Raw genomic sequence first — 16,427 nt, 5'->3', positions numbered from 1 at the left:
TTCAAATCCAGCTGCAACTTAATCTCTTGCTTTAAACTCTTTGGGGACACCCCGTGGGATACCTATAGTGTCTAAATAAATGTGTGGATCAAGGCTACCAATGGGCACTCCCCTCTTCCTTCGACTGGAGACAGGTATTGCTTTAGACACAGAAAGAGAATCGCCAAAGATGTGCAAGGGCGTGATAACTTTAGCTGGGAGGAGGGAAATAAATACCTTGATCTCCGGGACTGGGGTTTTCAATATTTAAGGTACATTTCATGGAGTTCCCAGTTTGCCCTGTAGGGGTACATGTACCTGGCTTTGTTAGGGTCATTCTATTCAAGAGGGACTTCCCATTCTTATCCTTTTTATCTAATGCATTCTGTGGCTTATAACCCCAATCTGTCCCGGTGTTCCATCCATCTGAGCCCCAATAATTTTAAACAGACTAACCAGCCGGTCATCTGTATCATAAGCCCTAGGTAAATATGGGCAAAGTATAGTATTCCCAATAGTTGTCTTCCTCCTTTGTCCACGGAAGTGGGCGCATATAGTCAAAGTGGGAATAATACCTATCCCCCGTCCCAGGATCGGGGTGTAGGATTACCAGTCCACCCGATGATCTGGGGCCAGGCAAAAAACCCAGTTGCAAAAACTCATATTTGAGGAAAAAGCACATCTGGGGTAAACCTGAGTGGGGCCGCGATCGTGTTAGACCTGTCATCCCCTCACATTTGACACCACTTATGACTTGTAATACCCGCACCTGTGATTAAATAGCTCGGGTATCGGGAGGAATTGGGAAACACTTCTTACATATTAATTCATGAGATAAATTTATAGTCAAGCTTGAAATTCTGACAATAAGCACAACCAGGACCTTGCGTCCTATATCTTTTAACCATTTCCCTGTTCCAAAGGTCCAGTCAAAACCTCACGCAGTTCCTCAAAACATGGGAATCCATCCTTGGCACACTCAACATATATCAAAAACACACATAGTACATTCCTCCCTGGGTCAGCTAACACTTCCTCTCTCTCCGGCTAACTCTACAAAAATAAAAATAATTCAATAGTTCAATAGTCCAGCATAGTTCAGAAAAATAGAATAAGTCTTTCACAGAGTATAAAGAAATCAGTTTAGACACCAGGCATTTTGTTCCATAAAATGGCTAAGGGTAGCAATATGGCTGACACATAGTTCTTCATAGTTCTTCATAGTTCTTCTTTTGTTTGCTGGATTTTCCCCACAATGCTCTGTGCAACACCCCAATGGTTGAAAGGGTTATTACAGAACCAGCGGTATTAGACAGCACTGCACCTTCAGGACTTTCCAGGTTCTTGTGTGCAAAGTTTATGTCCTCATAAATAAGTATCTCAGTTTCTTCGGCCTGCATGGATAATGGCCAAACAGATGTAATTGCAGAATACTTATTGCATGGTCAGCCAGAGAGATTGGTGTGTAGTCCCAGAAATCAGGCGGCACAAACACTCCAGGACGGTCTCTACAATGATACAAACACAAGGATCAATACAACATTAATTAATTACCTAGGCTAAAACTTAAATCAGAGATTAAGGTTAAACCCTTAATTTGTGTAACATGTACTTCTCTTATATTTGCTGATATTTTATGCAATCTGTCTTCTATGAAGTTTTACATAATACCCCTTTGGAATGCCTTTGTATGGATGAGAGAAGCACTCACTCTATAGAAATGCTTGTCAGGATGAATATTAAAACACTAACATATACATATAGGGATAATTCCCAGTAAAACTCTGTTCCTAAACTTGAACCTTGATTTGGTACTCAAAATTAATTACTTTAATAATCCCGAATAATTCAATACTCTTGGATAAACACCTAAAACTATATAAAATATTAAAAACATGAACCATCTGTGTATTAGGCTGGGCTTGTTGGGTGTGGGTATAGGTTGGAAGCTGTGGTTGGTATTGAGGAATCTGTGGGGGTGGGTTTGGGCACTCATTTTTACAGTGACCCTGCTATCCACAATTAGAACAGTGTGTTCCACCAATGCTGAAGTTGCTACCTCTACAAAAGTTAGACCCTTGGACCAAATCCTCTACCTCTGTCTTTATTCCATATGCAGGATGGGATTACCTAACTCATTCCCCTCTTTGTGTACCACCAGGGCCGGATTAACATAGGGGCTGGTGGAGCTGCAGCTCCAGGCCCAGGCCCATGGAATAGGCCCATTTAAAAAAAAAAATAAAAAAAAAAAAATCTTTTTTTTTTTTTTTTTTTTACCACACCACTCTTAGGTTTGACACCTCACTGGTATTTTACTGGCACAGCCGGTATTTGAGGCTGCCTGGCCCTGCCGGTATTGCAGTAATACCAGCAATACAAATGCAGGTATTTTTCTCAGAATAAATGAGAAAATAAATAGATTACTCTGCAATACCAGCACCGGCCAGTAGGGGTTACTGTGTGTGGAGAGAGGCAGGGATAGGAAGTTACAGCATATCCCTCCCTGCCTCTCTACTACTCACTGATCTTGGTGGGAGCAGCAACACAGCACAGAGTCCAGACAGCAGCTCAGGTAAGTGAGGGATGGGGGGAAAGGCAGCAGGGACACATGGAGACACTGAGACACTAGAGGACACATGGGGACACTGAGACACTAGGGGACACTGAGACACTAGGGGACATATGGGGGCACTAAGACACTAGGGGACACTGAGACACATGGGGACACGGACACATGGGGACACTGACACTAGGGGACCCTGAGACACTAGGGGACATATTGAGACACTAGGGGACACAGACACTGGGGGACACTGAGACACTAGGACACAGACACTGGGAAACCTAGGAACACTGAGACACTTGGGGACACTGGAAAACATGGGGACACTGAGACACTAGGGGACACCGGGACACATGGGAATGCTGAGACACATGGGGATGCTGTAAGACATAGGGACATTGGGAGACACTGAGACATTGGGACACAGAGACACTATGTCCCCATGTCTCCCAGTGTATCCCAGCCAGTGTCCCATGTCTCTGTGTGCCTAGTGACCCCATGTGTCCCTTTATGTCCCAGTGTCCTCATGTCTATGTCCACAACTGTCCCCATGTCTCCCAGTGTCCCCAAGTGTCTGTCTCCCAGCCAGTGTCCCCTAGTCTCCCAGTGTCTGTGTTCCCATGTCTCTGTGTCCCTAGTGTCTTAGTGTCCCCATGTCTCCCAGTTCTGTGTCCCTAGTGTCTCAGTCCCTAGTGTCTCAGTGTCCCCATTTCTCCCAGTTTCCCTAAATGTCTCTGTGTCCCCCTGTCTCCCAGTGTCCCCATGTCTCTGTGTCCCCATGTCTCTGTGTCCCCATGTCTCTGTGTCCCCGGGTCTCTAGTGTCCCCGGGTCTCTAGTGTCCCCGGGTCTCTAGTGTCCCCGGGTCTCTAGTGTCCCCGGGTCTCTAGTGTCCCCGGGTCTCTAGTGTCCCCGGGTCTCTAGTGTCCCCGGGTCTCTAGTGTCCCCGGGTCTCTAGTGTCCCCGGGTCTCTAGTGTCCCCGGGTCTCTAGTGTCCCCGGGTCTCTAGTGTCCCCGGGTCTCTAGTGTCCCCGGGTCTCTAGTGTCCCCGGGTCTCTAGTGTCCCCGGGTCTCTAGTGTCCCCGGGTCTCTAGTGTCCCCGGGTCTCTAGTGTCCCCGGGTCTCTAGTGTCCCCGGGTCTCTAGTGTCCCCGGGTCTCTAGTGTCCCCGGGTCTCTAGTGTCCCCGGGTCTCTAGTGTCCCCGGGTCTCTAGTGTCCCCGGGTCTCTAGTGTCCCCGGGTCTCTAGTGTCCCCGGGTCTCTAGTGTCCCCGGGTCTCTAGTGTCCCCGGGTCTCTAGTGTCCCCGGGTCTCTAGTGTCCCCGGGTCTCTAGTGTCCCCGGGTCTCTAGTGTCCCCGGGTCTCTAGTGTCCCCGGGTCTCTAGTGTCCCCGGGTCTCTAGTGTCCCCGGGTCTCTAGTGTCCCCGGGTCTCTAGTGTCCCCGGGTCTCTAGTGTCCCCGGGTCTCTAGTGTCCCCGGGTCTCTAGTGTCCCCGGGTCTCTAGTGTCCCCGGGTCTCTAAGTGTCCCCGGGTCTCTAGTGTCCCCGGGTCTCTAGTGTCCCCGGGTCTCTAGTGTCCCCGGGTCTCTAGTGTCCCCGGGTCTCTAGTGTCCCCGGGTCTCTAAGTGTCCCCGGGTCTCTAGTGTCCCCGGGTCTCTAGTGTCCCCGGGTCTCTAGTGTCCCCGGGTCTCTAGTGTCCCCGGGTCTCTAGTGTCCCCGGGTCTCTAGTGTCCCCGGGTCTCTAAGTGTCCCCGGGTCTCTCAGTGTCCCCGGGTCTCACTGTGTCCCCAGTATCCTAGTGACCTGGGGACACACTGAGACATTGGGACACTGGGAGAAATGGGTACACAGACACTTGGAAACTAGGGGACTGGGCGACATGGGGACACTGACACTGTGATACATAGGGACACTGAGACACTGGGTGACTTGCGTGACTGAGACACTGGGAGACAGGGAGACACTGGGAGCAATTCATCTATACAGCAGAATCAAACTGTGAGTAGTTTGTTGGTGATTTTACAGAATTTTCTCTGATGTCAATCCTTGTGATTTACATCACGTGATGTCATGCTTAACTAATTAATTATACAAATGATTAAGGCTGGTATTTTTCTTCCAAGAAAGGTGGCAACCTTAACTACTCTTCACATACTCTTGCTTAAAGGAGCACTATAGGGTCAGGAACACAATCATGTATTTCTGACCCTAGTATGTTAAAACCACCACCCTGGTCCCTTCTTGCCTCCCTAAATATAATAAAATATGACTTGTATTCAAGTCTGCAGCTGCTGGCTCTGTGAACAGACTGTCTGCTGACATCATCAGAAGTGGCGGTCTGAGCAAATTACAATACTTCCCCATAGGATTGGCTGAGACTGTAAACTAGGCAGATCAGGGGCAGAGCTAGCACAAGTCCAACATAGCCCTGGCCAATCAGCATCTCCTCATAAAGATAAATTGAATCAATGCATCTCTATGAGGAAAGTTCAGTGTCTGCATGCAGAGGGTGGAGACACTGAATGGCAGAGCTGCACACTAGGCAGTACTGCCCCAGGAAGCACCTCTAGCAGCCATCTAAGGAGCGGCCAGTGGAGTTATTTTCTCTGAAAAGACAGTGTTTACTGCAAAAAGCTTGAATGGAATGATTCTACTTACCAGAACAAATACAATAAGCTGTAGTTGTTCTGGTGACTATAGTGTCCCTTTAAGTTTGGAAGCTTAACCCCTTAAGGACCAAACTTCTGGAATAAAAGGGAATCATGACATGTCACACATGTCATGTGTCCTTAAGGGGTTAAGAGGGATGCATGGGAACAAAACCTGCGTGGACTGGCTGACAATAAAATTAGTTTAGATAATGCAAATGTTGGTCTCTCTAACACTGTGGCATGTCCTCTTTATTCTACACTCACTGCATACACATTTTCTCTGTCTCAGACTATATACCAGGAACTTCTGCCTGCTAGTAAGAAGGTAAGGAGACTAGTGGACCAGCGAGTGCTAGGGTACAGTCCTTAGAAAGCATGGAGTGAGCGCATCATTAGATGCATTTATGTCAAGCTCAAGGTGCTGCCAGGGCCGGACTGGCCCACCGGGATACCGGGAAATGTCCCGGTGGGCCGTCGGCACCTGGGGCCGGGGTGACCTGCGGCCGCAGGGAGAACTTGATTGGCGGCCGCAGGGGAAGCTCTTCTGGGCCGGCGGCCGCTGGGGGAGCAGGCTGTTCTGGGGGAGCAGGCTGTTCTGTCTCTGCTCCCCCTCCCTCGCGGGCTAGAAAGAGACCGGAGCCGGAATATGACATCATATTCCGGCTCCGGTCTCATTAAGCTGCGCGCGAGGGAGGGGGAGCAGAGACAGAACAGCCTGCTCCCCCAGAACAGCCTGCTCCCCCAGCGGCCGCCGGCCCAGAAGAGCTTCCCCTGCGGCCGCCAGCACAGCGATCAGTCTGCCCACCCACAGGTACCAAAAAGTATGTATGTCAGTGTGTGTGTGTGTGTGTCATGCTGTGTGTGTCTGCCTGTGTCATGCTGTGTGTCTGTCTGTGTGTGTGTGTGTGTGTCTGTCTGTGTCGTCTGTGTCACGGTGTGTCTGTATCATGGTGTGTGTGTCTGTGTCATGCTGTGTGTCTGTCTGTGTCATGCTTTGTCTGTCTGTGTCATGCTGTGTCTGTCTGTGTCATGCTGTGTGTGTCTGTTTGTGTCACGGTGTGTCTGTATCATGGTGTGTGTCTGTCATGGTGTGTGTCTGTGTCATGCTGTGTGTGTGTGTCTGTGTCATGCTGTGTGTGTGTGTCTGTGTCATGCTGTGTGTGTGTGTGTGTGTGTCTGTGTCATGCGGTGTGTCTGTCTGTGTCATGCGGTGTGTCTGTCTGTGTCATGCGGTGTGTCTGTCTGTGTCATGCGGTGTGTCTGTCTGTGTCATGCGGTGTGTCTGTCTGTGTCATGCTGTGTGTGGGTCTGTCTGTGTCATGCGGTGTGTGTGTCTGTCTGTGTCATGCTGTGTGTGTGTGTCTGTCTGTGTCATGCTGTGTGTCTGTATCATGCTGTGTGTCTGTCTTGGTGTGTGTGTGTGTGTGTGTGTGTGTGTCTGTCTTGGTGTGTGTGTGTGTGTGTGTGTCTGTCTTGGTGTGTGTGTGTGTGTGTGTGTGTGTGTCTGTCTTGGTGTGTGTGTGTGTGTGTGTGTGTCTGTCTTGGTGTGTGTGTGTGTGTGTGTGTGTGTGTGTGTCTGTCATGGGGTGTGTGTGTGTGTGTGTGTCAGTGTGTGTTTTTAAAAATAATGTTTTACTCACCTTTTTTTTTTCCAACGTCGTGCTGGTCTCTGCCTCTATGACTGAGATCATCAAGCTTGATGATCTCAGCCAATCCGCACCGACACAGGAAGCGCCTCTAGTGACCGTCTGAGTGTCTGTCACTAAAGGTGTCACTAGGAAGCAATGTAAACACTGCCTTTTCTCTGCAAAGTCAGTGTTTACATTCAAAAGCCTGCAGGGACAGGCTATAGACACCAGAAACACTACATTAAGCTGTGCGTGTGTGCGCCTGCTAGTGAGCTTGCTTGCTTGCGTGTGTGTGTGCCTGCTAGTGAGTGAGCTTGGGTTTTTATGTCAATGAGCTTATGTATATTAGTGAAATTGCTTGTCTATGAGGCTGTGTATCAATGAGCTTCTGTGTGTCAGTGAGATTGTCTGTGTCTGCATGTGAGTATGCTTACTGTATAATTAAATGTTTTACTCTGAAAGGACCAATATATTATATTAGAAAAAGCAATATATATATATATATATATATATATATATATATATATATATATATATATATATATATATATATATATATATATATATAACATAACTCTATTATCTGGGGTGGCAAGACATAGCCTTACATATTACATGCAACAATATATGGCGCAATGACTTATGGGGCTGGCATAGATTTTTTTTTCCAGGGCTGCTTTGTATCCCCAGTCCGGCCCTGGGTGCTGCCTGCATAGTATGCCCTTAGTTGGACAGCCTGTAGGATTGGCAGGCAGCCTGACATGCATTCATGCCAGGCTGGCCTTCCAATTCTTTGGACAAACATGCCCCCTTTTTGGGCATTTTCACCCCTTTTGGCAGGTCTGGTCACGTGATTCGCACCAGTGGCACACCCTTTTACCGCGCCTATTGATTTCCTGCTTCACTGGACACTGCTGTTAGGGGGTATGGATTTACTTGAAAGATGAAAACATAAATTAGAGAGATTAGCATAGAGTATGTGTTTTCTTATAGCTGCATCCTATGAGTTTCCCTCCAACACCATCTCCATCAGATACATGACGCTTGGGAGGTATGACTGTTTTAGTGTTTTTGGTCGATAAGATTCCGTAATTAGGCCCATCATAATTGTCAGCACCAGGCCCACTGGGCTCTTAATCCGGCCCTGTGTACCACACAGTTATAATATTAATAAGCTTTTAAAGGTTGAATGGATAGTTAAATTGTGCATATAAAGCAAGGTTGTCTAGGGGTATATATATCGACAATGAAAGCATAGCCTTCATATAGGGCTTGCAATGCTGACAGTCTGTGTCATGAGCGTAATGCGGTTAGGTACTTTTCCATTGTTATAATATATTGAAAACACTAAGACCTGTCCTGGTGCCGTGCAAGGATGTAGTTGGGACATATTTCAAATTGAGTATCAAAAGTCTAACCACAAAACTGAATGTTATACGCTTATCAAGAAAACAAGCTTAACCCGTTAGTGCGTACTTTGGATAGCCTCTTTGCATAATTTGGCACCTAGTGAGATTATTATATTATTTATTAATCCTCTTCTGGATCTGCAAAATGCTTTCCATTTACCCATACAAATATAATACAGAAATTTAGGAGATTAAAATTACCTCACTTATACATTTCAGAAATTGTCTAATCTCTATTAAAAATACCATGTTATTATTACCCCATAATCAATGAGGCATACTAGATGAATCTTACTTTGACACAAACAATGCAATATACTTTAACTCTGAGCTGGACAATACTCCCCTATTAGAACTCCTTTATGAGGGAGAGACATCTTGTCCATTCAATCCTTTTTATAAGTAAAAGAATGACTTTCAGGATTAATCAATTTGCAAATGCAAACGTGGACCCACGATTTGAACAGCAGAAGTTTGCGGGGCCCCTTTCAAGTGGGATGTAACAAGCGCTTTTCTTACTCCAGGAGCGATAGCATACAATTGTTTCATTCTAGCCGGCTGGACAGCATTTCACCTTTTGTAAAAACACTAAATGCTTGCGTTAATGATATGCAAATCACTCTGCTAGTTAAACTCCTACACCATGGATAATAAAATACATAAAACACAACACACAGCATCCAATGTAATATTACACGTCATCTCACAAAACAGACGTAGTAGAAACACATAATGGGTACCCAGCAGAAATGCCAATACAGAAAACACATTCATTGCACGCAACTACACACTCTGTGTCCCTCCTAGGAAACACGGGTAGACACAATATGAAAACAGTCTTAAACTAACACCTCTAAATCTCCATTCCCATATAGCTATATCAGACCACAACACAGAGCCTCTCTGAGCTCATAGAACTACTCTTGGCCAAAACACTAATATTCAACAGCTAATAAAACCGTAATTTGCTATGTTATTTGGCTGGCATTCTTATCAGTATCACTAGACTGAGACAAACTGATTCAATTATAATTTAAAGCAACATATAAATTAAATCACTTTCCAGTTAAGCTTCACACTTCACACGTTATCACAGTCACCATTTACACAGAATAAACAGTTAACAGCTGTAATCAGAACATATTTTTATGGTATACCAATATTAGATTAGATTCATTTTAGGGATTCTTATGTATACATTTTCTTAATTAACTTCATTACTTTACTCTACTATAGTATTGTATATAAAGAAAAGGATCCATTTATATAGCGCGCTCATAACTCAACTATTTGTATAAAACTTCCATTAACTAATCTGAGATGCTTCTGCATCAACTTAAATCTTCTAGAAATTGAACAAAACATCTGGACCAGATTACACAGACATGGTTTCACCCGAATCTTTCAGAACTCTCAGAGACTTAAAAATTTATACTAAACCATGTTTAAAAGGCATGGCAAACCTTAGACCGGTCAGTCTCCAAGAGCCTTAGTAACACAGGTAGAAACCTTTAACCCCTTAAGGACACATGACATGTGTGACATGTCATGATTCCCTTTTATTCCAGAAGTTTGGTCCTTAAGGGGTTAAAATAACACATATAATGTGAGACATAGAAGACACAAAACATATGCAGTAGACATCTGTAGCAATAAAAAGGTTAGCTTACAGCACAAAATGAAGCCTGTGTTAGACCACTGAAAATGTAAATGTTTCTCTATTATTTACAAACAAAAATCATACCAGGCACACAGATCCCATGTAAAATAACTTACAATAAAACAGAGTAATTAGCTTATACTTCTATGTGACATAAAGAATAAAGCAAAACGAGTTTAACTATTTCATATCCGTACAGTCAGCACTAATGATTATAAACCTTATCTAAGCATAAAATACATATAAACAAGAAAAGTTAACTACTTCATATCCTTACATGTTATTTCCCATTCCTAGGACACCTCTTTCAAACACTTATTCACACACACAACCACCACCAGACTTAACTAACGAAAATTAGAGGGTGGACAAGGTGAACCTATTTATCTGTGTACACTTTTTCTTTTATCCTAGTATATTCACATATATACTAAATCCTGTCTATTACTGTCTAACTAAACAATTTCCCACAACCCAATAACGTTGGGGGGGGGAAAAATGACAACTAGGGGGCAGAGAAGGCAAGTTTCATTACTTGTGTACACTTTATCTCTAACTCTAGTATATTCACTTATATACTAATAAATTACCTATATCTCTTTATAGGCAGGCACCTTAAATTACCACAGTCTAGTTCCCTTACTAGACCGGTCTAGTTCCCTTACTAGACTAAAATCTGGACCATGTATATAAACTAGCCTTTCCTAAATGGATGTAGTCTTACCAACCACGGGGATCATAGATTCAGGGCGTCAAAATAGACACAAGGAATTACTACTCACCCGTAATCAATGGTTTGGCTACATCCCACCTCTGCCACCAAGCTGAAAGGCAGCTTCTATCCTAAGTAACTCGGTCCAACTTAGGCGTTCTCTGGTCTCCGTTGCCGGCTGAATTCAGGGAAGAACGATGGAGCAAATAGTGACACGTCCTCACAATTGGCTTTCCAAGGATCTTCAAATGTATTATAGAATGCTTGTCATATTTATACAGTATTGGATATGAACTTTCACATACAAAATATGCAATAAATGGTTACACAGGATACAGGTTTAGGCTAAAAGCAGAAATAACTGATCTTGCACAAGAACTACATATGTCCCGTGGTCAATCATGCTTTATCTTGCGTGATTCTTAACTAGGAATCAGCAGGTCAAACTTTTGCGCATGTGTCTGTTCGGTCAAAAGCAGAATTTGTTAGGTCAACAGCAGAAGCTATAAATCAAAAATAACCTGTGGTTAATCTGGTTTTTAGCTCTTGTGTAAATCATAAGAGAGAGATTATTTTATCTGAATTTGATAGATGAGATTATAGATGAGGTTCATTAACTCTTTCTATCCCCTCTCAGTGTTTAACACCCAGTTTTGTTTTTTATTTAATTAATAACAATGCATTATAAACAATGTACAATCCTCCCAGTGCTTTAATTAGCAATGTATCTGTAAATGCCCTAATATGATATAATAATAAATACACAGCTCAGATGTTTATAAATCCATAACCATATATCAGATCTGTGCGTACTGCTGGTATAGGTCTTCCCTGTTCAGAATTCTGGGCATGATATATTGTTCAATAAACATTACCTTATACAACCCTAACACACACCATGTAAAGTGCAATATGGCAGCTTTAACCCCTTAAGGACCAAACTTCTGGAATAAAAGGGAATCATGACGTGTCACACGTGTCATGGGTCCTTAAAGGGTTAAACATTCACAGCCTCTGCCGAACAGCCTGGCACTGAGAATTCATTATTCCAGCTGTGAAGATTATTTTTTTCTCGGGATTTGTTAGAAATTCAAAGTGATTTTCCGATTCTAGATCATAATATCCGAATTAAAAGATTCTCTCAAACCAGCTATATTTTCAGTTGAGCTATTTTAACATGAAATAGAGAGTCCCTGCCAGTTCATGGTTTAGTGGATAACATGTCTGTAAATCTGCAGACGCTGTGTGCTTAGAGAGTAAGCTCTTTAGCTCAGTCTGTGTATTTATATTGGAAGGCATCCTATTTCTGTCATTGATTCCCCAGGTTACAGCGCTGTCACTGTGTATTCTACTAAATCACACGTTACAGAGCTCACGTGTTGAAGGTTTACCCACTAAACTGTTTAATTCCGTGAACTGAATTGTAAAATGATCGTTACAAATAGTAGTGACTACAGCAGGAGACGCTCCCAATCCGTTATTTGTTCGAAGTTTCCAGTTTGGTTTAAATGTCTTGGCTGTGTTGAACTGACTCCGGAATTGTGAAGTTTAGGCCCCCCCCCCCCCCAGTTTGTCGATTTCATTTATCCTCGAATTGTGCAGTTCTTTAAGCAGATTTCCACATTTTCTGATTTAGTGAGTATATTCGCATGGAGCCTGGTGAAATAATAAGCTAAATGCACAGCGCGGTTTATGGAAATTTAAGAGTATTTTCACCCTCTTCGTTTTATTCACTGCAACGATTTAATGTATAAACCCCACACGTCACTCTCCCTCCTCCTAAGATTGGGAAATTGTTGGAGCTGGGAGCTTTGTTGCCCGAGCACGCCCATTGTGTGATAAGGCAGTGTGACCTTACACTGTTTGCATTCACACCCATGGAACGTGGGGCTGCATGCCTGGGACATGCGTCACTTTATACGTAGATGGGGGCAGGAAGTGGGAACCCCCCAGTGAGGCCCAAGAGTTATTTAATCACACTTTACCTGAGCAAGCAGTTTTAGACTCTGTACTCAGATAAGAACCTGTGGAGGTTTGCGTAAATTGTGAAGATTGGTGTTTATTAGAGATTTCGTTTTCTTTAAACCCTACATGTGGTAACTCTGTGGCTTGTGAGATTTTAGAACGATGAAATCACTGACTCTGTCTGCAACAGAGTGAGCTCACCGCAGCTGTGCAACCGATTCACCAAACCTGGACTGGAGGAGATGTGACAAATTGCACTTTTAGATCGGGGTAACCGAGCTCCTCCTATTATAAGCTGTAGGGTTCATTCTGTCGTCCAGTTAACACAATATCCGGTGGAATGACGCTGTGCGCCATGCTTGATCCTAATTACGTAGGAAGTTACGGGGCATGGGAGTGGGAAGGTCCGTATAAACAAGGGATGTGAAACGACTATCAGCAGCACTTGGGCTCAATTACCCATAATTCTTTGCCAGCTATTGAATGATTCTGGGTGATGTAGTCGAGCAATAGGTGGAATGTTAGGGTTGGACTGACTGTGTCGCCATGTATAACCTCTGGTTAGTCTCGAAGCAAACTATCATCCATGGCTTAACAATCACATAGTCCGTATAAATCTCACTTTATCTTAAACAGATTGTGGCAAAGATGGAGTCTGTATTCCTGTCAGGACTTCGCCTGAAAACACTGACCTTCATCGTAATTACTGTCTGCAGCCTTCCAGTAACAAATTCATTCATCTGTGCGGTAAGATACCATGTATATAGGATTGTACAAAGCGAACTTCACGTTTATAGTCAAACAAAAACATTGCTGACTTTCGTCACTTTTCAAATTTTGGAAAACAAATGACCATTTACAATAAATTGCTGATAATTCACACTTTACAATCAGTTACACCCCCTCTGATGGGATAAGAGAGCCTCTCACACACAGGGATTCCTATAAGTTATAGGGTCAGTGACGCCCCCACTGATGGGATAAGAGAGCGTCTCACACACAGGGATTCCTATAAGTTATAGGGACAGTGTCGTCCCCTCTGATGGGATAAGAGAGCGTCTCACACACAGGGATTCCTATAAGTTATAGGGTCAGTGACGCCCCCACTGATGGGATAAGAGAGCGTCTCACACACAGGGATTCCTATAAGTTATAGGGTCAGTGACGCCCCCTCTGTGATGGGAGAAGAGAGCCTCTCACACACAGGGATTCCTATAAGTTATAGGGACCGTGTCGTCCCCTCTGATGGGATAAGAGAGCGTCTCACACACAGGGATTCCTATAAGTTATAGGGTCAGTTACACCCCCTCTGATGGGATAAGAGAGCGTCTCACACACAGGGATTCCTATAAGTTATAGGGTCAGTGACGCCCCCTCTGATGGGATAAGAGAGCGTCTCACACACAGGGATTCCTATAAGTTATAGGGTCAGTGACGCCCCCTCTGATGGGATAAGAGAGCGTCTCACACACAGGGATTCCAATAAGTTATAGGGTCAGTGACGCCCCCTCTGATGGGATAAGAGAGCGTCTCACACACAGGGATTCCTATAAGTTATAGGGTCAGTGACGCCCCCTCTGATGGGATAAGAGAGCGTCCCACACACAGGGATTCCTATAAGTTATAGGGTCAGTGAAGTCCCCTCTGATGGGATAAGAGAGCGTCCCACATACAGGGATTCCTATAAGTTATAGGGTCAGTGACGCCCCCTCTGATGGGATAAGAGTGTCTCACACACAGGGATTCCTATAAGTTATAGGGTCAGTTACACCCCCTCTGATGGGATAAGAGAGCGTCTCACACACAGGGATTCCTATAAGTTATAGGGTCAGTGACGCCCCCTCTGATGGGATAAGAGAGCATCTCACACAAAGGGATTCCTATAAGTTATAGGGTCAGTGACGCCCCCTCTGATGGGATAAGAGAGCGTCTCACACACAGGGATTCCAATAAGTTATAGGGTCAGTGACGCCCCCTCTGATGGGATAAGAGAGCGTCTCACACACAGGGATTCCTATAAGTTATAGGGTCAGTGACGCCCCCTCTGATGGGATAAGAGAGCGTCCCACACACAGGGATTCCTATAAGTTATAGGGTCAGTGAAGTCCCCTCTGATGGGATAAGAGAGCGTCCCACATACAGGGATTCCTATAAGTTATAGGGTCAGTTACACCCCCTCTGATGGGATAAGAGAGCGTCCCACATACAGGGATTCCTATAAGTTATAGGGTCAGTGACGCCCCCTCTGATGGGATAAGAGAGCGTCTCACACACAGGGATTCCTATAAGTTATAGGGTCAGTGACGCCCCCTCTGATGGGATAAGAGAGAATCTCACACACAGGGATTCCTATAAGTTATAGGGTCAGTGACGCCCCCTCTGATGGGATAAGAGAGCGTCTCACACACAGGGATTCCTATAAGTTATAGGGTCAGTGACGACCCCCTCTGATGGGATAAGAGAGCATCTCACACACAGGGATTCCTATAAGTTATAGGGTTAGTGACGACCCCCTCTGATGGGATAAGAGAGCATCTCACACACAGGGATTCCTATAAGTTATAGGGTCAGTGACGTCCTACTAATGGGATAAGAGAGCGTCTCACACAATTTTTATATTTGAGATTTCTAAACATTATGTAATTAATTCTCCTCTCTCCTTAGTACATGGATCGCAATAGTTCCCTTCCACAGATTTTTGATGATCTCCCTGCGATGTTTGGATTTTCTTTGCCCTTAGATGGGCTGAGGGTGAGTAATGAGTCTAGTGACACTGGTGATGTTTTTAACATGGGATCTCTGGGAACTGAGGAAGTTGCATGTTTTAATTGTAAATCATTGTGATGGAATAGTTAGCCATATTCCCACTTTGGTTATTTTCATTTGAAATCCCTTGGTTGATTTTCCATCATTCTCAGTTTAGTCTATAATTCCGGTGATGTTACTATAAATGCGTGTGATTTCTCCAGGGGTATCTAGTCGGAGCTGAGCCCGCCAATGCCTGCACCCCTATCCAGCCCCCGCCAGTGATGGACAATAAAACCATATTCTTTGCTTTGATCCAGAGGTTCGACTGCAATTTTGATATTAAGGTAAGGAAGCTCCACGGGTCCCTCGGGGGAGGGCAGATCGAACAGACTAGATGGCCCATGCTCTAGGGATCTACCTCCCCCATCCTAAACCCCCTGTTTATTTCTTCCAGATCAATTCATCTAATCACAGCTTCACAACGAATCCCTGTGCTGCTAATTAACATTATTTCTGCAGTGTGATGCCATTTTCTATAGTAACACTGTGCTGCAGGTTGATTGGTTGTGTAGAGTGGCACTGTGCTGCAGGTTGATGGGTTGTGTAGAGTGGCACTGTGCTGCAGGTTGATGGGTTGTGTAGAGTGGCACTGTGCTGCAGGTTGATGGGTTGTGTAGAGTGGCACTGTGCTGCAGGTTGATTGGTTGTGTAGAGTGGCACTGTGCTGCAGGTTGACTGGTTGTGTAGAGTGGCACTGTGCTGCAGGTTGATGGGTTGTGTAGAGTGGCACTGTGCTGCAGGTTGACTGGTTGTGTAGAGTGGCACTGTGCTGCAGGTTGGTGGGTTGTGTAGAGTGGCACTGTGCTGCAGGTTGGTGGGTTGTGTAGAGTGGCACTGTGCTGCAGGTTGGTGGGTTGTGTAGAGTGGCACTGTGCTGCAGGTTGGTGGGTTGTGTAGAGTGGCACTGTGCTGCAGGTTGACTGGTTGTGTAGAGTGGCACTGTGCTGCAGGTTGATGGGTTGTGTAGAGTGGCACTGTGCTGCAGGTTGATGGGTTGTGTAGAGTGGCACTGTGCTGCAGGTTGATGGGTTGTGTAGAGTGGCACTGTGCTGCAGGT

The 16,427-nt window shown here is 44.9% G+C and overlaps 1 protein-coding gene across 2 annotated transcripts in view; it reads left to right on the top strand.

Moving 5' to 3' along the window:
- Nucleotides 1-16,427, top strand: part of RNF167 (ring finger protein 167) — a 145,222-nt gene that overhangs the window by 4,773 nt on the left and 124,022 nt on the right. For both annotated transcript variants that reach the window (XR_010090475.1, XM_063449772.1), the window contains exons 2-4: nt 13,199-13,309; nt 15,227-15,313; nt 15,532-15,654. Coding sequence is in view for 1 of the 2 variants with exons in the window: in XM_063449772.1 (XP_063305842.1) it covers nt 13,211-13,309; nt 15,227-15,313; nt 15,532-15,654 (309 nt within the window). In the remaining variant the exon portion in view is untranslated. The remainder of the gene's footprint in view (nt 1-13,198; nt 13,310-15,226; nt 15,314-15,531; nt 15,655-16,427) is intronic.

Source organism: Pelobates fuscus, chromosome 3, assembly GCF_036172605.1.
Source record: "Pelobates fuscus isolate aPelFus1 chromosome 3, aPelFus1.pri, whole genome shotgun sequence".
NCBI classification, from domain to species: Eukaryota; Metazoa; Chordata; class Amphibia; order Anura; family Pelobatidae; genus Pelobates; species Pelobates fuscus.
This window is presented reverse-complemented; position numbering and strand designations above follow the sequence as displayed.